The 27966-nt window shown below is 37.7% G+C and overlaps 2 protein-coding genes across 9 annotated transcripts in view; one reads left to right on the top strand and one right to left on the bottom strand.

Annotated features, from left to right (window-relative positions):
- The first annotated feature begins 35 nt into the window (after positions 1 to 35).
- On the top strand, positions 36 to 12896 carry galnt3 (UDP-N-acetyl-alpha-D-galactosamine:polypeptide N-acetylgalactosaminyltransferase 3 (GalNAc-T3)). Of its 5 annotated transcripts, none has more exons than XM_027164610.2 (12): positions 36 to 195; positions 290 to 404; positions 2413 to 3012; positions 3766 to 3938; positions 5823 to 5972; positions 6385 to 6619; positions 6775 to 6892; positions 7685 to 7885; positions 9098 to 9229; positions 9945 to 10046; positions 10228 to 10380; positions 10828 to 11242. In XM_027164610.2, the coding sequence occupies exons 3-12, from the start codon at positions 2516 to 2518 to the stop codon at positions 10939 to 10941; spliced, it is 1875 nt and encodes a 624-aa protein (XP_027020411.1). In that variant the 5' UTR covers positions 36 to 195; positions 290 to 404; positions 2413 to 2515; the 3' UTR covers positions 10942 to 11242. The 5 variants fall into 5 exon arrangements, with proteins under 5 accessions (XP_027020411.1, XP_027020412.1, XP_047671440.1 ...); XM_047815484.1 differs by lacking the exons at positions 36 to 195; positions 290 to 404 and adding an exon at positions 1146 to 1565 and having other exon boundaries at positions 3766 to 3827; positions 3876 to 3938; XM_027164611.2 differs by lacking the exon at positions 290 to 404 and having other exon boundaries at positions 51 to 195.
- A 2421-nt stretch (positions 12897 to 15317) lies between these two features.
- Positions 15318 to 27966, bottom strand: part of csrnp3 (cysteine-serine-rich nuclear protein 3) — a 28554-nt gene continuing 15905 nt past the window's right edge. For 2 of the 4 annotated variants that reach the window (XM_047815479.1, XM_047815481.1), the window contains 4 exons: positions 24098 to 24269; positions 20231 to 20490; positions 19824 to 20120; positions 15318 to 18514 (listed from right to left, as the gene is read on the bottom strand). In XM_047815479.1, the coding sequence (XP_047671435.1) occupies positions 17354 to 18514; positions 19824 to 20120; positions 20231 to 20490; positions 24098 to 24245 (1866 nt within the window). In that variant the 5' untranslated portion in view covers positions 24246 to 24269 and the 3' untranslated portion in view covers positions 15318 to 17353. The remainder of the gene's footprint in view (positions 18515 to 19823; positions 20121 to 20230; positions 20491 to 24097; positions 24270 to 27966) is intronic. The other 2 variants (XM_027164071.2, XM_047815480.1) reach the window with 1 other exon arrangement.

Raw genomic sequence — 27966 nt, 5'->3', positions numbered from 1 at the left:
AGTAAGGAAGGATAGAGGGGGAAGTTTCCTGAAGCTCAAGCTGGTGCCCCTTCTTGGCATGTCCGTCTATAGAGCTGAACAGCCACAGACACACTCGCATGGCCATCATTCCTGCTGTCTGTCCTTTACAATCTCTCAACTCTGTGCGCGCGCGGATACAACATGGATTAACCAACATTTTTTACGCGGGCGATGGTAAGTTTTTTCTTCCTAAACCTCAAAATAAAAAGTAGGCATCGCATATAAGAGTGGGGCTTTACTTGTTGCATCCCTTTGTTGTCACTGTCAGACGCCGGGGTTGTCACTGATCTTGATAATCTCTAAAAGAATCCGGATGAACCTCCGTGAGACCGCCGGCGATCAAACACGAGCAGTTAAACACAAACCAGGCTTTCGCACGTGGGGTAAGTTTGCGCAGTTTGTGCAGTTGTTGTTAAATGATAACTCTGTAATAAATACCCTAGTGCTTTTGTGTCGGATTGTAACTTTATTAGAAGTCTGCGCTGTTTTGCGTAATGTCTTGCGTCTAGTTTGATGCGGCTCGCGCGCGTTCCTCCGCTGCTGTATCCCAGCAACCGTTTAGGGAAGGGGCTCGCGCGTTAACTTTAGAGTATCAAACTACATGCTGTTACAGACTTACTCGATAAATAAGCATAAACAAGTACAGTAACATCCGGTTTATGGACGTAACCTGACTCGACTTAAAATGTGATTTTCAGAGTTTCTGGGTGGGTTTAGTAATTTACACGTGTTTATTTCAAACACATTTAAATCCAGTCCTGTATTCACTTCTAACATTAAATCTCACACTCACATTACATGCAGATGTAGTACAGCATACAGCATAATCATACACAGGTCATATTATTCAGTACTTTTTGTTTGTTTGTTTGTTTTTTTGTTTTATTAATCAAATCATAATACACTGAGGTGCATAAAAATGTTTAATGTATGTTTAATACATAAACTATATTTCCCCTACCTTTGAGATTAAATGAGTAACATGCATTGGTTAGTCAAGTGTTAAGACACCGCACTGCATGCCTCTTGGGTAGTACCATAGAAGGGGCATCTTTTGTACCTTTATGTAGCCTTGGCGTGGAGTAGTTGTATAGGTGGGCTCTGCGCATGCGTGGTACAGCCTCACCTCCTAACTTCTTACCTTGACAAGCACACCTGGATTCAACACACGGAAGTAAAGTGTCGAGATTCCTGAATCAGTCGTCCTGAATTTAGTTACGTGGCTGTTTCCCTCACGGTCCGACACGGTTGGAATTCTGTTTGGGATAAAATCAGACCTTTTTTTAAACGATTCCGGATGAACCTCAGAGACTCTGATTATACACGAACAGCTCAATACGAACCAGGCTTTTCGCAAGTGGACTATTTTATTCGTCTTTATAGTGTATTGTCTAACGAATACTGAAGTGATTTTAGTTGGATTGTAACTTTATTAGAAGTTTCCCGCGTTGGAATTCTGCTTGGAATAAATCCTGACCTTTCTGGATGAGACTTGGATTGTATGTTTTTACTGGCATACCGTATGTTATGGCAATATAGTCTGGGTAAGATTATGATTTTCAGTGAAAGGCATCCATGAATGTGTGGTCTATATAAGTGGCATTTTGACACTACTGAGTCATGCAGAATTGACATAGTAACATGTTGGCTGTCACTTTACGTCATTCTGCCCCATGTTTATAGTTCATTTTGATTTATTACTCTTTTTTTTTTTTTTGCAAAGAATGAAAAACCATTGCATGGTACAGGAACTGCTGACATCCAACCTCATTATATATATATATATATATATATATATATATATATATATATATATATATATATATATATATATATATATATATAAAACATGAGAAAACATATGTATAGTGTAATATATGTGCAGGTTTATATATATATAAACCTGCACATATATTACACTATACATGTTTTCTCACTATATATTTCTCACTATATATCTCACTAAAGTTTTCTCACTATGATATACTGTATAGAGAGAAAACTTTTCTCAATTTTCTTCTCATTTATATGTATATATAATGTTCTATGTTTCAGTTTGCCAGATTGGTAGGATCAAAACCTCAGCCGCAATTTCCTGGAGAATGTATAAAAAGACTTAAAAACAAGTTTCACTCATTGAGGATAATTTCCCAGTCATCCTAAAAAGATATTAAATGTCAATGAAAATGTTTCTTTTGGAAGCCATAGAACTTAAGATGTTGAAACTGAGTAAAATACCTTGAAGTTTTTCCTTTTTAAATAATATACTCATAAATATTTAAACTAGGTTTTCTTTAAAATGCAATTGTTTTGTAACCCTATCTATATATTACCCTTAATAATTGTGGATACAGGTAATGTATTTCACTGAAACCTTTTCTTCTTTCACAGGTTTAAGAGTCAGTGATGTTGCTCACATCGTGCGTCAGGTGAATCATTGTCTGCAACGCTTCAGAAAGACACACACCCCACTATTCATTGCCACCACAGAAGAATGACTTTGATCCGCAGACTGCTACGCAGGCGTTTACACCCATGGAAGGTTGCCATTGTGGCACTAGTGTTTGTCACATTTTTGTTCCTTATGCAAAGAGAGGTGGTCAGTCAGAGCCCACAGGAGGAGCCCTGGCTAAAAGGAATTGCACAGAAACGGGACACCATGCTGGGCATGGTAATGGGGGCCGTGAATAACTTTAGGGATGTCATGCCAAAGATGCAGATCCGAGCCCCTGTCAGGCAGCAGCAGAGCAGGAGCAGTCAGCCCTGTCTGCCTGGTTACTACACAGCCTCAGAGCTGAGGCCTATGCTGGAACGGCCCCCACAAAATCCCAATGCCCCAGGTGCCTCGGGGAAACCCTTCCATACAGAGAACCTTGGCCCAGCTGAGCAGAAGGAGAAGGAGAAAGGCGAGGAAAAACACTGCTTTAACCTGTACGCTAGTGATCGTATCTCACTAAGCCGAGACCTCGGCCCTGATACGAGGCCTCCAGAGTATGTATGCACTTTGTATTTCATTATATAACAACACTAGACTGACCTTTATTGTGATCCTGACAGTAAAATAAATGGCACTAGACAGTTCCTATGATCATTAGTAGGGGGCATTTCTTATAGCCTTTTGTATAAATATTATAAAACCTAATATAATATAAGCTCAACACTACAATTGTGTTTGCTAACTGGAAAGCATAGTGCCATCTAGTGCTTAAGTTAAGAAATATATGATATATGACCAAAGAAAACATCCAGAAAACGTCCAAAAAACATGGAAGTCTCACTGTTAATCAGAAATTAATTCAAATGTTTACATGATAACACCTATTTAAATTTCTAGCACACGCTTAAGCTAAATTCTAAACACACTATTTATATTTGGCTGCTGCTCTGAACAACCACAGACATTTTCCTGAGACATTGCTTCAGCATGTCTGACTAGTTGAGGCGGCTGATTGAAGAGGGAAAAGGAAAAGCAGGAAGATGTTGAACTATGTCTGGTTAATTACACAAATCTGCTCTTGTTCTTATTTGTTTGACTAGGCAACTAAAACTGTAAAAAGACCCATTTTATTGTTCTTTTCTGTTGTTAAGGATGTTGGTCATCCAGTGAACCACAGATATTTCATGGATGTATTGGTTGTACACCCTGTTTTATGGCAGTGGGGGAGTGGCATTCATCGGTCTTGCTCCATCTCTTTAAGCATAATTCCAACAATTTCACTCTATTTTTCTCTCTCTTTCCTTCAGATGCATAGAGCAGACATTTAGGCGCTGCCCACCCTTGCCGACCACAAGTGTGATCATCGTGTTCCACAACGAGGCGTGGAGCACGTTGCTGCGGACTGTCTACAGTGTGCTCCACACCTCTCCTGCCCTTCTTCTTAAAGAGATCATCCTTGTTGATGATGCCAGCATAGACGGTAACGACTTCTTAGTTTTAATACGGCACAGTTTTTAACTGCACTAAAGTCAGTCAGATGGCCCACTTTAGAGCTCTCTAGGCAAACTGCTAAAGCAGGACAGTATGGCCTAGGTGGATCTTTGTACCAGTGGCTTGGAATGGGCTGTAAAGCAGAAAGCTTTGTTGTCTGATGGGAGAGTATATATTGAGGGTCTTTTGAGGTTGCAGATACAATGTACAATCCACTGTTGAGCTTCAGTTATAAACTACTCCCTAAATGACCATCCAGTGACTTTATCTTTAACTTTATTTGCAGATATTGATTTAGCTTGTCAATCATATTCCTGAAAGATTGTTCTATTATCACTTTTTTCACTCTCACTAATTCCCTCTCAGAAAGTAATATCCATTATGGAATGCAATCTTTAGGTATTTAAGCCAATGTAATTTTCAGTTAAGACTTTCTATTCATCCTATAGATAAACAATTCTATGGCAGCTTGTGTCCGCCTCGTTTCAAAAAATAATAAATATCTCAGAGTTGTGACTTTTTTCCTTGCATTTCTTCTCGGGAATCTTGAAAGAACGTTACAGAGGAATTGGTGGCGGCATAGATACAACAAACCAGATGATGTAGAAGTGGCTTATTTTATACACCAACAGCTTCAGGCATCAGAACATCAACATGGTTATTGGTGGATGCACAGAAATTTTGGATGTCTGGGATTATTACAGACAGAGAAACTGTCTGCCAATTAATGAGACTTTTAGTGTGGATCTTCGTTTGCAAGGTTATCTACTTCGACGCATATATAACAGTCGTGGGCTACATTTTGTCCATTTAAAGTCTCATTAATTGAAATATGCCACTTCTGCATAATATGTTTTGTTGCGTTTATGCCACAACCAATTCCTCTGTAATGTTCTTTTGAGTCCGGAGTCAGCTTCTATCTGTGAAACCACAACCAAAATAATACTCTATAATGTTATGCATGACCATACAGCAAGATCAAAATGAGTAACTGGGAGAAATTTAAGAAAAATACAAGAATTGCAAGGAAAATAGTCAGAATTCTGAGATTTAAAGTCAGAATTCTGAGATTTAAAGTGACAATTATGAGATCGCAATTATCTTTTATTTTTTAAACCAAGGTGGAAACAAGCTTTCATTCAAATCATTGTTTATGCTATTTATTTATTTTTATTCATGTTGAAAACACTAAACTTGTGAGCTCCAAACAACTTCTATAGATTGGCTTGAAATGGAAGCTAAGTTTATAAGTTGAAATGGAAGCGAAGTGTATAAGTTATAAGTAAACCAGAGATTTTATTATCTTTGATGACGTGGTAATTTTACCATAAATAATAGTGGCGTATGTCAAGATGCTTCTAGACCAAATACATTATCAGTAAAGAGAGGTGAGTCAGATCTACTGGCTGCCATTCATGCCTTTCAATTTTTCTGAATTATTAGCAGGTTCTTTTTTGCATACTTTCCTCATTTCCCTTTCTCTGCTACAGGTTAATTTTTCTCATAATATTTTTGTCCTAGGGTAATTGAGGCCACTCTGGTGTAGGCTTCTATTTTTGCTGGTCTCTGACACATTTATCCCTACATAGTGTGTAGTGGTCTTTGTGTGTTGAAACATTTTACTTTATGATTGTTTTCTTCATGTGTACACTGCTGACACCTTTTAAAATCTTCTATGTTGTAGCTCTGATATTTGCACTTTGATCTCAAAAATATCATTTTATTTCAGATACACGTTGTTGGCAAATCAGCAAAAAATGGTCACTATACAATTACTTATGGACTTTATTCCAGCATCTAACATGACATATAGTTTAGTTTAGTGCCTGTGTTCTTAGCAGTAACAGACCCACATTGGTTGTCTACCATACAGAACGACTGAAGGAGGAGCTGGATGAGTATCTCAAGCAACTGCACATTGTGCGTGTGGTGCGACAATTCGAAAGAAAAGGTCTCATCACTGCTCGACTGCTGGGAGCCTCAGTAGCCACTGGAGACACCCTCACTTTCCTCGATGCTCACTGTAAGTTCAAAAATACTGAGTCATCATGAGATTTCATGCACATGAGTTTTCATACAGTACACATCCACATTGTACCTTGCAGGGCAATCACTGTAGAGCTTTTTATCTAGTGAAGCACTCATGATGGCAATGGTAATGATGGCCCTTGCTGGAAAGTGTGTGCCTCTATGTCATGCTGGTTAAGCTCATAAAAATTGTTATTATTCAGTGTGGTTTCACACACTGTTTACATAGAGATTTTCCAACGCACCAGTGCCTTAGAAGCATGCAGCTCTACACTGTTATTCTTGGCCTGTTAGTTTGGTTCGTACCCCCTGCCGAGTGCTTGAAGCTTGAACATCCTTGAAACACTCAGTTCCGACTTCTGCCACAGCAGTAAAGGACTATTCTCTTAAATGCTCTTTTTGTGCAGGTGAATGTTTTCATGGCTGGCTGGAGCCTTTGTTAGCCAGGATAGCAGAGAACTACACTGCAGTGGTGAGTCCAGACATTACAACTATCGACCTGAACACGTTTGAGTTCATGAAGCCTTCTCCATATGGGCAGAACCACAACCGGGGCAACTTTGACTGGGCCTTGTCCTTTGGCTGGGAGAGTTTGCCTGATCATGAAAAAAAGCGGCGCAAAGATGAGACCTACCCCATCAAGTAAGACAGTACACAGATAAAACATTTTAGCTGAACTGCAGGAAAACTTTGTAAAGAACTGCACTTCAATTCTATTTGCTTAGATTTTCATACAAATCTGCTGATTTATGTTTTACTAATGCTTGGAATAAATGTTTTTTTTCCTAACTGTATAGAACACCAGCATTTGCTGGAGGACTGTTCTCTATCTCTAGAGATTATTTCTATCACATTGGGAGCTATGATGAGGAGATGGAGATCTGGGGAGGAGAGAATATTGAAATGTCCTTCAGGGTATATAATATATACACACACACTTAACATATCTCATTAATGTGTTTTATATAAATATATGAATTTTTCACTTGGGTATCATGTGCAAAAAGACAAATGAAGACAGAGCTATAGTGAGTCATTGCTTTTTGTCCTCATTAAAAAATGACTCAAAGGATAACATTTCAATGTTCTGGACAAGGTTGCCAGGTCAGGGCAAAAACCCTAGCCAAACTATTTTTAAAAAACCACACAACAGGACCTGAAACTATTCCAAAAATGTCAGGCTATGGAAAGGGGAGATTTTTGTGTTTTAATGTGTTTTTCTCTGTCTTTGGGTTGGAATCTTATTCTCCTTGGTGAACATGTGTTTCTGGATTGCAAAAAAATGTGGATTGAAGATTCATCACAACCATTGCCTGATCATTATCCATTGCATAGACTTTAGAAAATTATACTTTCCCTTTGTTTAGATTTAAGTGTAGATTTAATTCCAGTTATTTGCTTTAAAATAGAATCTTAGGAGCTACAGACTATTGTTTAAATTAGCCAAAAAAAGCACATGTAGACTTGCTTTATCAAATCACCAAAACTATGCCAATTTGGAATAAATACCATGACCCTGGAAACCCTGTTTTTGATCATTTTTAGGATGTAATATTTTGTAAACATCAACCTACATACTCAAATTTAAATATATTCAATAGATTTTCTTAAGGCCCACAAAACAGAATTCAAATTGCAATTACATTCACAGTAGTACAGTATATGGCATAATCCACATATCTTCCCAACTTGTTTCCATGCCTGCAGGTGTGGCAGTGTGGGGGTCAGCTGGAAATCATTCCCTGCTCCATTGTGGGCCATGTGTTCCGCACCAAAAGCCCACACACTTTCCCCAAAGGCACTCAAGTAATTGCTCGTAATCAGGTGAGGCTGGCTGAGGTCTGGATGGATGACTACAAGGAGATCTTCTACCGCAGGAACCAGCAGGCGGCGCAGATGTCTAAAGAGGTAACGCAGGTTTTTATGCATTTAGTTCTGATTACAGTTGTCTGGCACTGTGGTACAGGGTCACCTTCCACTTCCAGAAGCAGTGACTTCTCTTTTTAACTTTCTTCACAGTTTCCAACTGAGATTTTATTAATGTCCAGGTCGAGAGATGGATGAATGTGCTTATTGACAATGGTGTTTTGCAGACACCCTATTGACAATGTTTTACAGACTTATACAGTACAGAATTACACAGCTTCTCTGGTTGAGACTGTCAAGAACTGGTTTGTGTAACCTGACACTTAACTCATGCAGGCCAAGTTAAGTAAGTGAGGATTTAATATTTTCCAGACATAGATTACGACAAATCCAAGACACTGAAAATGACTTTCATTGAAGCACTGTGAACATAATTGAATTAAATAAAATCTAAAATTAATCATGTGTCTAGAAGATGGTCATAATGTCTGCGCTGGATAAGTGAACAGTGGAGGAACAAAGGAAGTCATTTGACTTGGTCTTGTTATCCTTTGTTTTTTTGTGGGTCAAGTTTCTCATGTTCACATTATACCAAGTTTTGAATTGAAAGAGTGTAAAGGCTGTGATTGTCTTAATGGTGTTCTTCCACATGTGTCTAGACTGTCTATGAACAGATGTAGGGCCTCCTGTAATGTGTATTGGATCATACTTAACACCATAGTGTTGTGGTTGCACAGCAAGGCCTCTTTGGAATGATGAATGTTTTCTACATATCTAAGAACGTTCCACTGAGAATTTATTCAATTTTTAGGTAGTCATGGCTCACGTGGGCACAGCATAAAGACAATACTAGATGTACTCTATATATTCATCATTTTAAATGGCTAGATGGTTGTGCTGTCAAATTATAAAGATTTATGGCCACATATTTGCTGTGGGAAAAAAATTGCTTGGTCATTTTGCAGTGTTGAGTTGATTTTAAAGGCATCTTGCCAGACTCTCAACTTGAATCCAAGACTTGCTGCTCTTTCATGGCCCAAACCACTGAAAACCATCACCAGACTTTCAACATGCAGCCAAGACCTGCTGCTAGACTAAACCCAAGGGGGAAAGACTGCCTAAAACCAGTTCCTATACAGCCTGGGGGAAATAGAATGGATGGTCTCCTCCTGATTCACAAGCTGTTTCAGAAATGAACTCTTTCTTTCCCATTTATTCCCATTTATTAACGGCAGTGTGGGTCTGTTTCCACAGAGAATGTTTGGAGACGTCTCTAAGCGCTTGGAACTCCGTGAGAGGCTGCAGTGTAAGAGCTTCTCCTGGTATTTAAAGAACGTCTACCCTGAGGTCTTCATGCCTGATCTCAACCCATTGCAGTTTGGCTCGGTGAGTGTGTTTTAGTCTGTGTGACAGGTCTCATTTTCAGTCATCATTTCCATTTATTACCCACTTCTCTCTATTCTCTCTCTTATGCTCCTTCTCTCTCTCTCTCTCTCTCTCTCTCTCTCTCTCTCTCTCTCTCTCTCTCTCTCTCTCTCTCTCTCCTTCTCACTCCCCCCCCTCTCTCCCTCTGTCTCTTACACACACTTTCCCTCTCACTCTCTCTCTTTCTCTCTCTCTCTCTCTCTCTCTCTCTCTCTCTCTCTCTCTCTCTCTCTCTCTCTCAAAATCACACACCCTCTCTCACACACACACACACACACACACACACACACTCACTCACTCACTCACTCACTCACTCACTCACTCACTCACTCACTCACTCACTCACTGTCACACTCTCTTTTTCTTGATCGTCTCCTCCACACCCCTCCTTCCCCATTTGGCTTTCCATATTCTACCTTCAGTCTTTTTCCTCTCTTTGTCTTATCCCTGGTTCCAATACTCCAGACCACAGAATGTTGTGTCTGGCCACTGTGGTTTCCCACAATGCATCTCTCCCTGCAGAGGGTCTTGGAGAAAGCTTGGTTCCATGTTTTAACAGCTTGGATCTTACTGCCCTGACGGCCTTCTCCAATTTATTTTTTCATTGAACCCTCGTCTCTATCTATCCCATCTCAATGTCTTTTAGTTTCTGACTGGGTGCACACTTTCTCTCCAGATAAAGAATGCAGGGAAGGACATGTGTCTGGATGTAGGAGAGAACAATGAGGGAGGCAAGCCACTCATAATGTATCCATGCCATGGCCTCGGAGGCAACCAGGTACAACTTGTCACAATCTCTAAAAAATATTGTTTGGAGTAATTATTTTAAAAGAAAAATGTAAATTAGTTCCTATCTTATACTATATACATTCAATGCAATGTATGAAATCCACAACCTATGAAATGGATTTTGTATTAAAGTATGACCTCCTTCTCCCCCTAAAATCATACCTATATAGTATTTTGAGTTTTCAACGCACCATGAAATACGACACAACATTCAGAAGGAGCTTTGTCTGCATGCAACTGATGGGACAGTGAAACTCCAGGATTGTCAGTATAAAGGCCACAACTCCTTCACTGGACCTGAACAGAAATGGGACCTGCAGGAGGTAATGAAACTTTAAGAGCTGACACATTTTTACACTGTTTACTAATCCTTCTCCCCTGTGGTTAGTCATGCTATTTGATCTGTGCTTAAGCAGCGCTTTAATGAGATCTGAATGGCCTAAAGCACTGTAGCATATAGCATAGTTCTCTGTACAGACCATGTTGGTTGGAAAAAGTGTAATAATCTGTTAAATTTAAAAACATGTCAGTTCATGGTTGTCTAAGGTAACAGAGAAGTGAACAATAAAGATTTATCCCTTACCAATTTACCCTGAGTTTAACACATGAATCGGTCAGTGTTTTTTGTGCATTTTTGCTCTGATATTTAGAGATGGTGAAAATTTTTTCCCCTTGTATTACTGGCTATAAATTTCTTGGTGTTTGCTTATATTGGATAGCAGTGATGTGTTGTCAACCGCCTCTCTGTGTGCTCCTCTTTGGCTTTGTAGAATCAGCTGTTTTATAACCGCAGGCGGAAGCTGTGCTTGAGTGCTCGCTATGAAAACCCCTCCATGGTCCCCTGCAACTCAGCGGATAGATTCCAGCTTTGGGCTTTCACCTGAGAGGACAAGCCAATTAATATGCACACTATTGTTACTGAACTTCTGAACAAAAGAATTTTAATTTATTTTTATATGTGGAATTACTGCTGCTGGAACAATTTGAATATCATTAAGTGGTATGCATAGAGTACATGTATAGAAAATACATGAACAATAGAGTAAAGAAAAAAAACAAGGCACCTTCAGGAAGTATGTTGACGTTGTACAGTAAAGAACCAAGTGAAGACTTCTGAACTTTTAATATGTTTCTCTCTTTGAAAGGGCTTTTACCACTGTCTCACAGTAAAGATTTGAACAAAAACAGAGGCTTTCTATATTTTTTGTGGTTTTAATCTGAAGTTGGTATAACCTGCACATTTTAATGCACCAAAGAGTATTTGTAAGCTCAGATTCACTAAGTGCAGTTCTTCTCATTTGCACTAGAAATCACCCATATTCCAAATGTGTTGATCCTGAATGATCTTGATTAATGAAATACTGACCATGATCTATTGAAATGCCATCCACTGACTCTTTCCTTTCCTTCGCTTCTGGTTTCAGACTTAGAAAACACAGAACTGACAGACAAGTAGCATTAAGTCTATTTATTGAAGGAGCTTGTCAATGGATCAAAATCCTCCACAAAATTGTTCATTGTAATTTGATCAAATCCAATGTTTCTGCTTGTAACTTTCAATTACATGTACTGTACATTGCACACTGTTTCCCATTTTGGCCACATGACTCAGCAGAGCATGCATCATTGTTTTGGTTCACAAATGACACCTTGTTTAAAGAATATTTTGTAAAGTAATATCGTTTACAAAGGGATGGTCGTAAAAATAGTACTGTAACCTAACAGCACAAGAAAATATCAATAAGCAAGGGCAATGAATGCTTTTAAAATAAACATTCCAAAAACATTTTAAGATCTTGAACGGGTTGGCTGGTGTTGGCTGGTTGTGTATTTTTTTTGTTTTGTTTTGTTTAAACATGGACATTCTAACAAAAAAACTAGTATGACACAAAAGCAACTTATTTTAGCTATTCAAAAGGGCTGAAAGAATCAATATACTTATGAAAAAGCTTGGTGAGAAACATGTCCATATCCACATGGCATGAGGCAAACTGAAAGTGTTAGGAGTGAATGAGTTTGTGAATACATATACAGTACAAATGTCTGCAACTTAGCAAACTTGAAATTCTTGTCTGACTTATTTATTCTCTTGACTGAGCCCATTTAGGATTATTCAGTTATTTTAACACTCATGGACTGGGCAGTTCAACAGATTTCTTCCCCACGGAAATGCAGGATGTGTCCCTTACAATCTGCTAAAAATGCATTTTATTTCAGGGCCTCCTGGGTAGTCAGTTCAATTATTACCCCTGTAGTGATACTTCTGCTCTTTTCTCCTAGATCTTCTACTTAGAAGCCAAGAAATCTCAGAATTGAACTGAACCCTACAAAGGATTTTTGCACTGGACAACACAGAGCAAGATATTGTGAGGGAGTTACATAGTAACTCCTGATATACCCCACCCCAGCCCTACCTTTTTGGAGGCTTTTTGTGTACAGTCCTCATTGTTTCATACAAAAGGTGGCTGAGTTTATAATGGCAAATAACACATTCTGAACCCCACCTGAAAGCAAAAATATTTCCAGTACGTCATTAATCAGAACCAGTTTCGAGAGCTATCTCCATGATATAGTGCATTTCACAACACAGTGTGATCTCTTAAAGAAACTGATTAAAAAGTAGGCCATATTTAACATAAGCAATCTTTTTAGTCTCAAACTGGCATCCAAAGCCTGATAAGACAGAATGACTTAGTTACACACTAACCAAGGCCAACGATGATTCTAATGTCTAGTAGGAATGTATATGAGAAATTTAAATATCAGTTTTGTAAAATGTATGTGTGTGTGTATATGTATGTATACTGTATGTGTGTGTGTGTGTATGTGTGAGTGAGTATGTGTGTGTGTGTGTGTGTATATATATATATATATATAATGTGTGTGTGTGTGTGTGTGTGTGTGTGTGTGTGTGTGTGTGTGTGTGTGGTGTGAGTGTGTGAGTGTGTGTGCATCTATTTCCATTAGGAAATATGCAAAGAAAGCTTGCATTAAAGATTCAAATCACTATGTGAGGGAAATCAATTATACAGCTCCATCATTACGGTGGATTAAAACTATTGGAAAATCTAGAGAACTACTGTGAAATAAAACACACAATACACTTATTTCAAGTGTGCTTTTTGTTTTTTCTTTCTGAAACAAACTCTTTGACAAACTTTGTGATATAATTGTTGGTTGCTTTTGGCTCCTTTGCCTCCATGCTAATATATTTTGTTAATAATCTGAGAGTGTAAAATACATGTATACATTTTTTTTAAGAAAAAATATGTTAAACCAAGCCAGATAGTCAATAAAATAACCAACTTATATATTTCAATTTATTACAGGTATCTTTCACTGTATGCCTTTGCTCATCCTACCTGATTTTTTTTTTTTGCTGCACTGTTTAACACAGCATTACAAATTAAAAGTGTGTTTTCCTCCAACCAATCTTATTTAGAAACAAGTAGCATTCAAATATATACCTTTTCAATATGACAAACTACATTGAGGCCATAAAGACAAACAACCAGCTGTTGATTTTACTGTTCAGGCATATTACAGGCTTTTATTGTTGTGTAGGTTGTGGTGTTTAGCAATAGGGGGCGCAGTCTGACTTCCTATTTGAATTTCAACTCAGTTTCTGAGATGTTTAAGTTTGTATCTTTAGGCTACATAATCTGCATAATGGAATAATGAGACATTATTTAAAAAAATGAAAGATATCTGTCTGATTCATCTCACTGATTTCCAGATTGAAATGCTGGTGCCACTTTTTTCCACTTCAAATTAAAAGACTGAGGGATATTATGTATGTATTTACTGCGTAGGTTTGTAATAGAATAGGAAATGTTGCCCTGGGCTAATAATTGAACATAAATCCATAAACCTACATAGACTATTTTATTCTTTAAGAATGAGAAATTTTACTGTATAACACAAAATGTATGAAGATAAAAAAAGGCTGTGAAATCACACCATGATTTAATTTTCTTATTCTGTCATTTTCATTCTGAAGCTTGTTTTTATGTGTCCATAAGCATCTTGTATCAATTTGATCACTGCTTTGTAGCCACAATTATTGTTTTATCAGGTACATTATGTATGTACACAGTTACAGAGTGTAAGCTGCTTGTTGCTGTAGCAGTATTTTCAAGTACGTCTTTTTTGTTCATTTTTCTCCATTTTCTTCATTTTCCTCATTTCTACACATAAACAAATATGCAAATTCGAAAGAGGACTAAGTTAGTACTTAGGATGACATATCAGAGCTGGGTGAAAGGGAACTGCCATGGCCATAATACTGGAACATCAGACATTGATGCAGGTAGGCCAGTGAATACATTCAAAACAATTTCATCTGTATGTGGCTCCCATCAATGCTGTGAGTCATATGATGAAGCTGGAACACAGGAAGCTGACTTTTCCAATCTCATCCAGCTTTTCCTCAGAGGTGAAATCATACATATTAATATAGTTTATGTACCTTTGTATTCAGTACATCTATGGCTTTTCTATCTATCTATCTATCTATCTATCTATCTATCTATCTATCTATCTATCTATCTATCTATCTATCTATCTATCTATCTATCTATCTATCTATCTATCTATCTATCTATCTGCCTGTCTTCTATGTCAGAACAGAATGGTGATAATGTAAAAGTACACATTAGTGGTTCTGCCACAATTCATATAGAACCCAAGTGTTACTGTGTCACATTATTATTATATTACTTATAACACATTATTATTAGCTTACTATGATTTTAGTATGTAAATATTTTGTGATTAGTTGGGATTTTCAATTTTGAATATTTATAGAATGAAGTTTTAAAAAAAGAAGACTAGCCACTTATTCTAAGGACTAGTCTAAGTTTGAATGAATGGAAATAAAGCTACTTTTAATTTGTAACATGCTGTGCCTGCTTAATGCTTAATATAGAAATAATTAGCTATTGTACTGGGGATTACTGTATTTAAATTTCAATTTAAACTCCTCTTCATAGCCTCATTGCTTCATGTTTGGCTTTAACTAAAATAACAAAATAAATAACATTTTTGATTAACAAAGTAGTGATTATGCTCAAAAATGAATTGATGCAAGGTCATTCAGAAGTAGCTGTGCTCATAAATGAATTGAACTCACAAAATACCAAAGGGAAATAATAATTAATAATGGCACGTTGTGTGCTACTACAAGGAATACTATGTATCATACAGTATATACTGTACTGCTGATTTGGCTCTATTAAATCACAACACATGATGGACATTATTAGCAAACAAATGTTTTATTCAGCACATACCATTTCAGGAAATCACAATAAATACACATTTCAATAGATCATTCGGAATAAATACTGCAAACAGAGTGTGGTGGCAATGCTGGATGTACTGCTTTCTGCTACAGCACGACCAAGACATCGCTTCATATGATGAACAGAGAATGAGGTCAAATACAAGCACTGTCCATTAAGTCAAGAGGTAAAAAAAAAGGCTAGAAACAAAGTATGGAAACAATGATACATGAATATCAAAGGCAAGCCCAAACTATATGGACATAGTCTGGGTGGTAACAAGATTTCCCATTTTACATTTGAGAAGATATAAAACGGAAAAAAACGAACGAAAGAAAAGCATTCACTTTGTGTTAAGTCACACAAAAGGTTTATCTTCCAAACTATTTTTGTTGTTCGTTTTCTTTTATCTGTATGAAAGATTTATTTAATTGTTCAATGATTTAATGTAAAATTTTGTTTGAGAAATTAATTTATGGCGTATACATCTGCTCTAATATGCTGGCTGTAGTGAGCCCTGTAGTTCGACTATACACTGGCAAAATCACTGCAGGAATATGATTGTCCTCTTTTCTGCTTCTTGAAAAAACAACTATCCGCTTAAAAAATAGCTTACGTTTCATCGAAACACTATTGAGGAATATGTTACACTATTGTAATTGTGCATGTAATACAATTTCAGTCACAAGATCAGTCAGCAAATTAGCCGAATCGTGAGATCTGGCAATGAAGGACTGACCTCCAGCAATGACCCTAGTTGATCTCCTGTTACACTATTGCACTTGACTGACTAATTAGTCTTTAAAATAATTTGTTCTATTTATAAATGTATAATTTTGTTCACCTTAGAATTTACAACATAATCTGATGCTCAGAGAAGTCAATTCAATACCACAGATTTGTGATGCCTCTTTAGCCATTCATCTTAAATATGATTTCTTTTTTTAAGATACAGTACTAAGAACCACATTAAACTGGGAAATAACCATGTACAAGCCTTATTATAGCTTGTGCAAGATCTATTTAATCACTAGATTTCTGATTCTCCACATTATGATTAGTTTAACTTAATAAACTTTCTACATTTTCAGAAATGTTTGTTTTCCCCTTCCTTTTCTTCCATATACATTTTTTTTAAATAATTTGAACACATAGCTTAATTTCAAAAGATATGCAATGCCTCAGAACAAATTAATTTGATGCTTTTCAAAGTGCATTTGATCAGATGTCCCTGTATAATCCCAAAGATATTAGTTGGAAATGTTCAAAATGAAGCACTCTTTCATCCTTTCACCACCAGAGTGGTGTAATGAGGATTAAAATAATGGTAAGAGATAGTTCACCTTATCAGTGCTGCTAAAGACTATTTGCCGTTTTGCACGGCATCAGCCTCTGGAAAAGTGCATTGTCTTCATGAAGTGTATTATATTCACAACTTAAATCATCTGATTTGGTATTGCAAAAACAGCAAACATTTTAAGATCAGGCTTCATGCTTTTACAAATGCTTTAAAAGCATGATATACATATGTAACAACGAGAACGTAACCTTTTTTTTTTAAACAGTACATCAATGCAATCAATACAAAAACCATATATTGGCAACAAAAGCTACAAAAGAACATGCGTTTTATCAAAATGATTAAGTGTACACATTTTCTTTAATATATTAATGAACAGCAACAAATTTTTTGCACCACTGACACATAGACATAGAAAAGTTCTATCCACAATATCTGCTCAAAACTAGAACTTTGACTTTTGAAATACCAGATAACATTGCACAGGCCTAAAGCTTACAGTTTATATGATCTCAGTTTGCACTTAGAATTATGGATTTTTTTTTCTGGCTCATTGAAAAATACATGATTATGTATATCATACATGTCAATGTCTTCAAACTAACTATGTCAAGTGTAGAAACAAAGACCATTATTTGAGTCTTTGTGGCATTTGAATCAAACACTTGATAGCTTACCATTTGTGTCTCCTCCTCAGGTGTTTAATGTGTGTATCTAAACAGGGGTGGGCTCAGGGAAAGGCTCCAGTATTGGGGGTCCATTGGTGGTATCTGCTAAAGAGGTAACCTCAGAAAGGCTATGAGATACCTCTTTTGGCTGCTCTACCACAAAACAGTTCCCGTTAGTCGTGTATCCCTCCTCTGTGTTATTGTTCAGATAGTTTTGGTACTCCATCTGACTCAGATCTCCTGACTGGCTGTGGTAGGTCCCTTTTGATTGCATGCTTTTGTCCTGTTCCGGTTCACAGCAGCCAATCGTGGCTGAGGATCCATTAGTGAGAGTGAAATGATGATTGGCATATTGTTCCTCAGGTGGCTGTGAATAGTCAGTGTAATGCTCAGTGGTCATGTTAAAGGCTCCTGGTGCCATCACCCCATTAGTGTTGTTAACCCTTTCTTGATATGAGCTTGAATCTCCTCCATAGCTCTCACTAGCCTGGTTAGCAGCTGCTAAAAGTGATGCCGAGCTGGCATTCTCCATTTGATAGTATTCAGCTGTGGAGTTGATAAAATAAGCATTGCCATTGGTTTGGTTCTCCTGTGTGACCGTGTTATCCGAGTAGCACATCACAGTGGATGGAGAGACCACCTCACTGTGTGACAAAGGAGCGATGGTCAGGCCATCCTCAAACTCCTCTGCCTTGTCTTCATCATCGTCGACATCGTCTTCCTCCTCCTCTGAGTCACTATTCGCCAGACTCTGTGTGCTTGAGTCCGACAGGCTACACAAACTGCTGCTCTCATCTTCGTCATCTTCATTTTCATCTTCATCCTCATCTTCATCTTCTTCTTCCTCCTCCTCTTCCTCATCCTCTTCCTCTTCCAAGGCCTCATCCATGTCATCCACAGCTTGCAGGTGCATGATGGTGCTCTGCTGAATGGGATCAGGGACAGAATATTCTAGAGCATGTTGGCCTGATGTCAGTGGACTGCAGTGGCCATTGGTGTCACTGTGGTAACCATTGCCATTAGGGGCAGAAACAGAGGCCGGACCAGGGGCTGAGCTCTGCTGCTGCTCCCTGCTCTTCTCCAGCTCCAGTTTCATAATGGTGTGCAGGAAGTGTGTGCGCACACGGATGGGGTTGAACTCAATCCGCCCCGCCGCGTTACTACAGCCCTCTTTAGTGCAGCCACACGGGAACGACATACGGTCTACCTGCATGAATAGAACACAACCAAGCATTAAGATTTAACCGCAACTTAACATGAAACCTCTTCAGATATAAAAGCATGAGCTGTCTTGCCATAAATTAACTCAATTTATCAGCTCAATCTGTGGCAGCTATTTCGTGCTTGATGACTTAATTTGGCTATATCTCAAATAAAGATGATCTTGAACACATCTTAATCTGTTTTAACTTAATCAGTCTGCCTTTTAATACAGTGTTTGACTTGTCTGTAAAGTGACAATAAACCACCACTACTAATAATAATGAAGAACTGTGTGAAAGAAGTGTGTGTATACTTAGACTTACAAAAAGGGGTTCTAGAGCATTTTGGATAGTTATTGGTTCTAGTTATTTAGGCTATGTCCACATGAATACATTTTTATTTGAAACTGCATATTTTTTACTTTGTTTTGGCCTTCCATCCACACTGAGACAGCATTTTTGTCAACGAAACAGGAGCTTTTTGAAAATGCCGTTTTCCCTTTGCAGTGTGGCCTGCAAAAACAGAGGCTTTCTGAAATGATGACACAATTGTAGCATGTGAAGCAGTGACCATTTCAGACAAGATGGCGGGCGACACTGTACAGCATTTGTTTTGTTTACTCTCCGCTTTGACAGCCTTGTTAAAGACTAATGCCACTTTGCGCACTTTACTCCAGATTGCTGTTCTTATAAATAAAGAAGCAATAAGTAATTATGATAAATATGGTAATAATAAATAAACGGCAGGTGGAAATTACATACGTCGAAGCATCTTATGTTTCACACAGGGTTGTAAGGGTTTGCAGATGTTTCAGTGTGGATGAGAAACTTTTTGAAAACGATTGAAAATTGTAGTGTGGACGTGGAACATTTTTAGATGAAAACGCTGTTTTCAAATGAAACCGGATTAGTGTAAACATACACTTTAAAAACTTAGGTGTGATTTCACATTAAATAATATGAAAGTTCTTTTCTGCTCCAAAAAGTTTGGAAGGTTCTTCAAAATGCTAGAGTTCTTGTTAACTACCTATAATTTATGAAACCTCTATTACTTAAAATCTATGTTTAAGCAGCTTTGGGGGCTTTCTAATTGTCCAGAAGCACCTGAGGAAGAGAGATTCTTTATACAGGAGTTCTGCTTAGAACATTTTCTATACTAGATGGGGATTTATAGGGATTTATATTGAATTGTTTGAGTTCCCTAGAGTGACAAAACAATAAACCCTTTAAAATTCAAGATGATATCTTTTTTTGCAGTGTGTATGTGTTTGTGCCAAACATTTTTACAGATTTATCATATACAGACATGTTTACCTGGCACTTAATGCCTGCCAGGCTGCAGGTGCAAGTCTCTGGGTCACAGAAGAGTCTGCAGTCACATCCACAGTCCTCACGGGAGACTCGTATGGCCCTCAGCTCATGCTTCTCCTCCACATCAATCTTCTTGACCCCGGATGCACGAAGCAGGGCCCGGCGCTTCTTGGTGGTCAGTGGTTGGAGGAAAAAGTATTCATCCACTTCTGTGTTGTCTAGGTCCAGGTCATCATCTGAGATATCGTCCACTGTGAGAGAATTGGCCTCTTCTGACTCGACAGAACCATTTTTAGTCAGCTGGAAACAGAAAAGCAGTTCACAGAGTTAAGTTATTATTTGTTGTAGCTCACTGGCTCCTATAAAAGTCATCCTCCAGAGGGTTTTCACTAATGGAGTCTGTTTTCTACCCTTAGCTTGATAGAGTTGAGTTTTTCCTCTTTCAGGTGGTCTCTCAGCATGTCCCTGTGTATACGCTCCTGTTCCTTGGCAAACTCGCCGAGTGTGTACTGCCGTACAGAGCTGTGCCGGCTCGACATGCCCAAGGTGCTGCCTCCCTGACTGGGCACGCTGGTAAAGCCTTGCCGCCGGCTGAAATAATACACTGTCACCTTCTCGAAATGCACCCTCTGTGTTCTCATCCGCTTCTCTCGCTTCAGGATGGAGGAAGCTGGAGGAGAGTTAAATGGAAATATTCACATTAAACACAAGAATCTAAAGTCTGGACAAAAAAATGCCTGTAATGTTAAATGTTGTAAGAATCTGTTCCTCTTTCTGTTCTGTTACATTTAAAATGAATTTTTGATACAAGTTTGATAATACTTTATGGACATTAATAACATTATTACATATTAATATCAGTCTTTAGATACCAAAAGATACATAGTTTTAGACTCATATTTCTTCAAATGATACAATACAAAGGGATTTTACAACTGTAGTTTTGCATAATTGAGGATATTTAAAATTACAGTATCTGTTTATCCATTTAAATCAGTACATGAGGAAAATATGTGCTCTTATCAGTTCAACTGCAGCTTTGAGAGGACTGCTTTTCCCCTTACAGCCTTTTGCCTCTTTCAAATTACCTCATAAAATAAGCCACATAAATTATAACAGCCATCTACACCTGAAAATCATCACAGCTTGTTTAAGTGCAGCCCTGTGGTGACCTCCGCTGGGTCCTTTAAGAATGTGCAGGTCTGTAATTCCCACTAGGTTGCAATTTAAAAAGGCCAGAAGGATTGCCATCAGGATAAAGATATACAGAATAAAAGTCTCACATTTTGGTTTTAATGTCCATGGATTTCCCCATAGCCCCTCCCTGATTCCCTCTCATGTCTGACACACAGTGGACAAATAGAAACCATCTGTTTCTGCAGCACCACCACCCACAAGCATGAGCACAATATAATTCTTTACAGGCATAAGCATGTTACATCCTCATGGCGTGGGAAAGAAGAAACTTCAGCATTTGTGTGAAGCAGAAAAACAATTCTATATAATAATTTATATTTCCATAAATGTAATAAATTGGAAAATGACAGTCAGGTATGTGATTAGATAATTTACTTCCTATTCATGTAATGTTTCTTTGGATCTTCAAGCTTCATTTACAATAAATGTTGATTGAATCTTTGTATAATTTATATATATATATATATATATATATATACATATACACACACATATATATATATACATATACATATATATATCGTGTATATACGTGTATATACGTGTGTGTGTGTGTGTGCATATATATATATATATATATATATATATATATATATATATATATATATACACACATATATATATATATATATATATATATATATATATATATATATATATATATATATATATATATATATATATAAAACGTGTTTCGAAAAAAGAAGCGGACACATTTCATTTTCCCAGTATTTGGAATCATAAATTTCTGATAACTTCTAAGAATTGTAATCTCATGTTCTCAGAGTGACTGACAGCAGGATGAAGCATTAAACAGCACTGAGGTGTGATGGAGCTCTTAAAATTAAATGCCTCTCCAGATGGTGAAAAGAGGAGTTCAGGATGTGAGACGCTTGAGTGATTGACAGGCCAGAAGCAAAAGGTCTTCCTTTTTTATTATTTTATTTTATAAAATCATGTTTAACAAGTGCTGTACTCACAAGGAAAATTTAATATGTGATCATAGCTCTAAGATTTTATATTATTTTTATGCTCTCTTTCTGCAAGATAGATAAATGCATGGTTGCATGTTCCATGAAGTGGCTCTAAACCCTTAAAGGTTTCTTCAAAAGACTCTTTACAATGTCAGTTTTATAGTACACAGTATACAGTGTATAGTCTCTGTCTCTGAAGTCTCACTGCAGGGCACAATCACAAATGCACTCACATACTCAGTCATACATTACAGACAATTTAAGATGCTAATCAGCCTACAGTTTTTGGGCTGTATAAATCCAGAGTACCTGAAGGAAACCCCTATGAAAAGCAAAGTGGAGGATGGATTTTTATAATTTTTTATTATAGTGCCTTAATATAGACACTGTAGTCAGAACTACTGTCAGAATTGCTGTTACACAACATGAATAAACATACATCTGAACTTGCATTCAACTGAAAACTTAATTTCCCACATGGGATTAAAAAAGTGTAAATCACTTTTTAATCTCACAGTTTTAACACATCCTGACCAATCAGATTTGAGAACTAAACATCACTAGGGTACGATATTCTTTACAATATATTTAAATATCCGATTACATAATACATTGCACATAATACACAGTAATATATCTGCCTAAGTATTTTGTGTAATACACTATATGTATTTCATTTTTATGTTATTTGCCTTCTCGACATTCAGACAACCCGGATAAGCGGTAGAAGATGGATGGATGGATGGACATTCAGACAAGTAGAAAATATAACTACTAACCTTAACAGATGTAAAATTAAGAGTTAAAAACAGGAAAACAAAAGCATGTCATCCTGCAGTAAGCTATATTATGTTAACAGCACAGTGAAACCAGTGTTACACTTGTATACCCTGAGTGTAAATCATGCTGAAGTCCTATCACACATCTTTGTCTGTGCTGGCCACTAAGGAAAGACCTCTGTGATGTGCTCCTTCTCTCGGAAGGAAATCATCTCCCCACTGTGAAGCAGCACAGAACAAAAGTCCTGCTCCCCTATTAGCACTGAGGTAGGCACCTTTGGTGTTATTAATCATTAATGAGTACCAGCATCAGGCACTTAGCTGGCGTGAGCCATGAAAAGGGAGCTGCTACCCACAGGCTCAGTGTGCAGCTCATGTGCTAGCCTATGTGATGAGCAATAGGGGTTAGGTTTACACAGCTGTGCCTTTTTCTTAGAAACCCACACACTCTTTCACTGAACCCTGTAAGGGGTGAAGATCACAGATTCATTTGTGTAGCTTCGCCTGCAGCAGCTTTAAATCACAGATTCATTGGCCTGGGCTTTCCCACTAGCTCTAAATAAGAGGAAGCTCTAGGTTTTATTGCAGAGCCAAGTGGGTGCAGCTAAAAATCTCTAAAACTACTCATTGCCACACAAATCCCTTTTGTGATATAAAATGATATAATGTGATAAAGTGTCCCTCTTAAAAAATCTCAAGAGAGGTGCCCCCCCCCCCATTATAACATGTTGTGTTTTTAGGACTGCATGCTCGTAAATACTCAGTAGCTCTCTCTTGTTTAATGAAGTCAAATACCAGTAAACACAAAGCTCACATGGAGTGTAGCCACTTGATGCTGAAACTTGTGAGGTGCAGTCGTTTTAGGTTTATTGTGATAATGAATATTTTATTATAGACCCACTACAGACTCACATGAAAATCAATATTAAATAGCAGTGCTAAATTCAGCTGTTGAAGGACCTCACAGGCATTTCCTATTGCCAAGATTGCAAATGCAGAAATATTTCTCATTGTTTCTACTTTATAGTCCAATCAAGAGATTGCCAGTCCAACTAAAAAAGCAGTGATTGAGAAAAATATGTAGCTTATGACTCATGACTAACTGCCTTTTCAAGGGACATTAAATATGATTCATCAGGTAGATAGTTTTATTTTTATCATGCTGTTCTCAAATAGAGAGTAAATGTCAATGGTGAATCATTGTTAAATGTACAAACTCTAAGCTTGTTGAGCTATTTCCTTGTAATATACAAATGCAGACATTGATGTATACTGTTGATGATGATGATGATGATAATGACGACAAAAGGAAGCAGTGATGACTCACGTGTGAAGTGAGAGGCAGAGGGATTGACGCTGTCGCTGCTGTCTCCACTCTCGCTGCTCGATATCTCCTCCTCTTCTGACTCCCTCAGTGAGGAACACGGGGACGCTCCCTCCACCTCCTCAAACTTCCTCTTCAGTATTCCACTCATGACTGCTTCAGAGCCACACCTGCACTTGTGTTAAAAAGACAGAGCAAGAGGAAGGTTCTTTAATATCTGAGCTTATGTCTGCTACAATCCTCAAAGCACTCAATTAGCAACAAGCTTTCTCTCTCCGACTCTCCTCCCTCCTTTCCTCGAGCGACTGATCACCTTGCCACAAATGGCCTCAGATGGAAGATGGAGAAGGAAGAAATGCTAATTGAATACCTCTAAGTTCCAGGAAGAGTGTACAGTCTTTATTTTATTGAGTGGTCACAGAAAATAGGGCATTTGAGTTCATAAGAAATTCACAAATGAAATTCAAAAGATTCATCCGAATCTCTATGTAGTTATAAAAAGTGGCTGCTATGAGGATGAATTAATCACAGGAGTATAATATTGTAGCTGAAAATGAGGTGAAATAAAGTTTGAAACTTTATCTTTGGGTTAAAGAATACTGTCTAGACACAGATTATCGGGAAATGTAATGTAAGATGTGGTAAATAAGCTTAATTAAGTTTAATTAATATTGCTGTTAATAATGTAGACAAACCATTAACAGATAAATACAGTGACTCCATTTGAGGCATAATAAACATATATGTAAATGTGCATGCTCACTTACAACAACAAAAAACTAATCTAACACAGGCAGTGCTCTGGGGATTACTACAGTATATGATGAAATCTTCCTCTGCACATTTAATGTGTATGGCTGGTTGTATTAGTAACTGACTTTTTTCTATTCAGTACATGACAAATACTAAAAGTATTCTTTAGTATTTGAAGACGAGTTTAGATTTCTCTCTATATACCACATTCCAAAAAACCTGTTAGTTATTTTAGATAATCATAAATAATTCAATACTGAGAAGGAAGAAACATCTAGTAAACAGCCAGTCAGTAACATATAACTAGGAATAATTCAGCATTGGGATACCATAATCAATATCGTAATGCCTGCATTGCTTGGCCCTGATCGCTCCTGTACAAACAATCAATCAATCAGTCAATCAAAAAAAGGGTTTCATGCTCAAGGTTTAGACAAACCTACAATATGTAAAGAAAAGAATTTGTAATATTGTAGACTTTCTAGCATATTTTGAGTTCAGCTTGATTTTATTTGTATAGAGCCGCTAATGATGACATTGTCAAAAAGAAGCATTATAAAAATGTGAGTGTACATTTAGACACTTTACACCAGAATGACAGTGTTAATAAAAAAAAGTCTCAAAGATCCTCTTCTGGGTGACAAAAGGGAGTTTGCTTATAAATTCCTCTTCTATAATCATATATTAACAATCCAAAACAGTACTAAATGTGTTGGAAGGATGTTCAGTATGAACATCATAATCTTTATGATTAGATCAGCAGTTCCTAGGTACAAATCTATTGTATCCATGAGTCATAGTATGACAGTATATGGCCAAAGGACACCTGGCCATCACACCCTAATACGATTCTTCCCACAAATTTGGAAGTACCCAATTCTATAGGATGGCTTTGTATGCTGAACATTACAATTGTCCTTTGTTGGAACTAAGCAACCCATACTGTACCTGTTCGAGCATGACAATGCTCCTGTGCATAAAGCGAGGTCCATAAATACATGGTTTGCCAAGGCTGAAGTAAAAGCACACAAGTATCATGCATAGGGCCCTGACCTCAAATCCACTGAACACCTTTGGGATAAACCAGAATGCTGACTGTGCCCTAAACCTTCTTACCAAACATCAGTGCTGGACCTTACCATTGCTCTTCTGGCTAAATGACACAAATCCCCACAGTCACAGTTCAAATTGTAGAGGGAAGCCTTCTCAGAAGAATAAAGCTTATTAAAACAGCAAAGGGAAAGTAAATTTGGAATAAGATGTTTAAAAAGCACATTTGAGTGTGATTATCAGGTGTCCATAAACCTAATCACTAAAACTGGCTTTAATGTGTTTCCCAAAGGAATCAAAGCCAGTTACCTACTGTACTTTTAGTTGGCTAAAGTATTCCATTTGGGGAAATGAATTCTGCATAACCATTAATCAATCACCCATGTAGCATTTGGGGTTTTGTAAAAAGCCTTGGTGAGTAGATGAGGTTAAAGGACCCTGTCTTGTAAATCAACAGGAGCATCTAGTATTAATGAGTTTGTAATTATGCTCACAGTATGGCTTTAATAATCAAGGCAGAACTCTCCAGAGTGTTTTGTCAAAACCTTTTTTTGTCATGCAGATGAGCGAGATCCTACACTGATTTCAAAAACCTGCCGCATAGGTTTGAGAACACCCCAACAGTTACCTCTTACACACTCACTCTCTCTTGCTTTCAAAACTAAAATAGCCACTATGATGAAAAAGCTGCAGGAGGAAGCACAGATTAGTGGTGTGCCAGGAGAGAAGGAGGGAGAGAGGCAGTCTGGGACATGCTGCTGTATTGTTTCATGTGGCGAGGCTCAGAACCTCTCGGCGCTATCGGCTGATTACAGAAGCCCAGACGGAGCAGGGGGCGCTCAGCTAGGCTCTTAGCACAAGCCTATTGTTCTTCTGTGTGCACTGATGGAGTGAGGGTGGGATTGAGAGAGAAAGAGAGAGAGAGTAACTGGAGAAGCTCCAAACCACAGCATACAGTGCTCCTAAGGAATGTCTGGCATTTTCCCTACAGTAAAAAAACACACTTTTTACAATTTTTTTTTGTTCTACATTCAGGCTGAACTAATCTAACTTCTTCCTCTAGCAGGAAAAGCATACATCACCTTCTCATGACCTTACTAAAAATATTCTAATTTTTTTTGTGGTATTTTGTGCTTCAAATTGTTAACATAATTCAAAAACACATTGAGACATCTTCCAATAAATAAACTCATCCAGTCTATTTATGCAAGGCCTGCTGTTCTCTGTTGGATTTACTGGATGGGGAACAAAATAACTGAAAATGGCTTGTCCAGGTTTTTCGGATACAATGTAGGCCTATTTCCTTGTAATCATCCTAATTAGTTCCCCCTTGTTGAAAATCCATTCGCATTCTTAGCCCTCGGCGCACGCCGCACTGCTCTTTCATACCAAAAGTGGTTGCTATGGAGATACTAATATACTTGCACAAAGAGTGTTTATATATCAGAGACATTTTGATTTTTTTGTGTTTCTGGCATCTACTACACACCCCCAAGGACCAGAAATAAATACAAGCACAAGCTGCATCGCAAATATATAATCATGTGACATTCATACAATCATTGATAAAGAAAAGACAATCTTGGACCAGTCACTTTATGTACGGTGGTTATTCTGATGCACACTAACAAACTGATTTTTTTTAGTTGGTTATGTACATATTTTATTATAACTTCAAATTCTTTTAACATAATTATTCTTAATAACACTATTATCACAGCCCTATAATAAAAGGACATGAAATTCAAGTAGACTGTGGCTTATGTCCAAGTGGTCATCTCTCCTTGTTAAAGCAGGGATCCTACACTGGATCTGGTTCAAACCGAGACCAGAGCAGGAGTAGCAACTATTCATTTTTTGACACAATGAATTGGCATGACATCATGGGTAGCCCAGAGGTAACAAGAGATGACTGCCGTACTGTGCAGTAGGAAGGAGACAGAGATGAGGAGAGCAGTAACTCTCCCAGCTAGTTATTCGTCCTCTCCATACCTCATTCTCTCATTCTCTCTCTCTTTCCCTCCCTTTGTCTCTCCTCTCTCCCGGCTAGGCTGCTGTACTTTTCCACA

This window comes from Tachysurus fulvidraco, chromosome 6, assembly GCF_022655615.1.
Source record: "Tachysurus fulvidraco isolate hzauxx_2018 chromosome 6, HZAU_PFXX_2.0, whole genome shotgun sequence".
Classification (NCBI taxonomy): domain Eukaryota; kingdom Metazoa; phylum Chordata; class Actinopteri; order Siluriformes; family Bagridae; genus Tachysurus; species Tachysurus fulvidraco.
The sequence above is the reverse complement of the archived record's forward strand: the minus strand, read 5'-3'. Positions and strand labels throughout refer to the sequence as shown.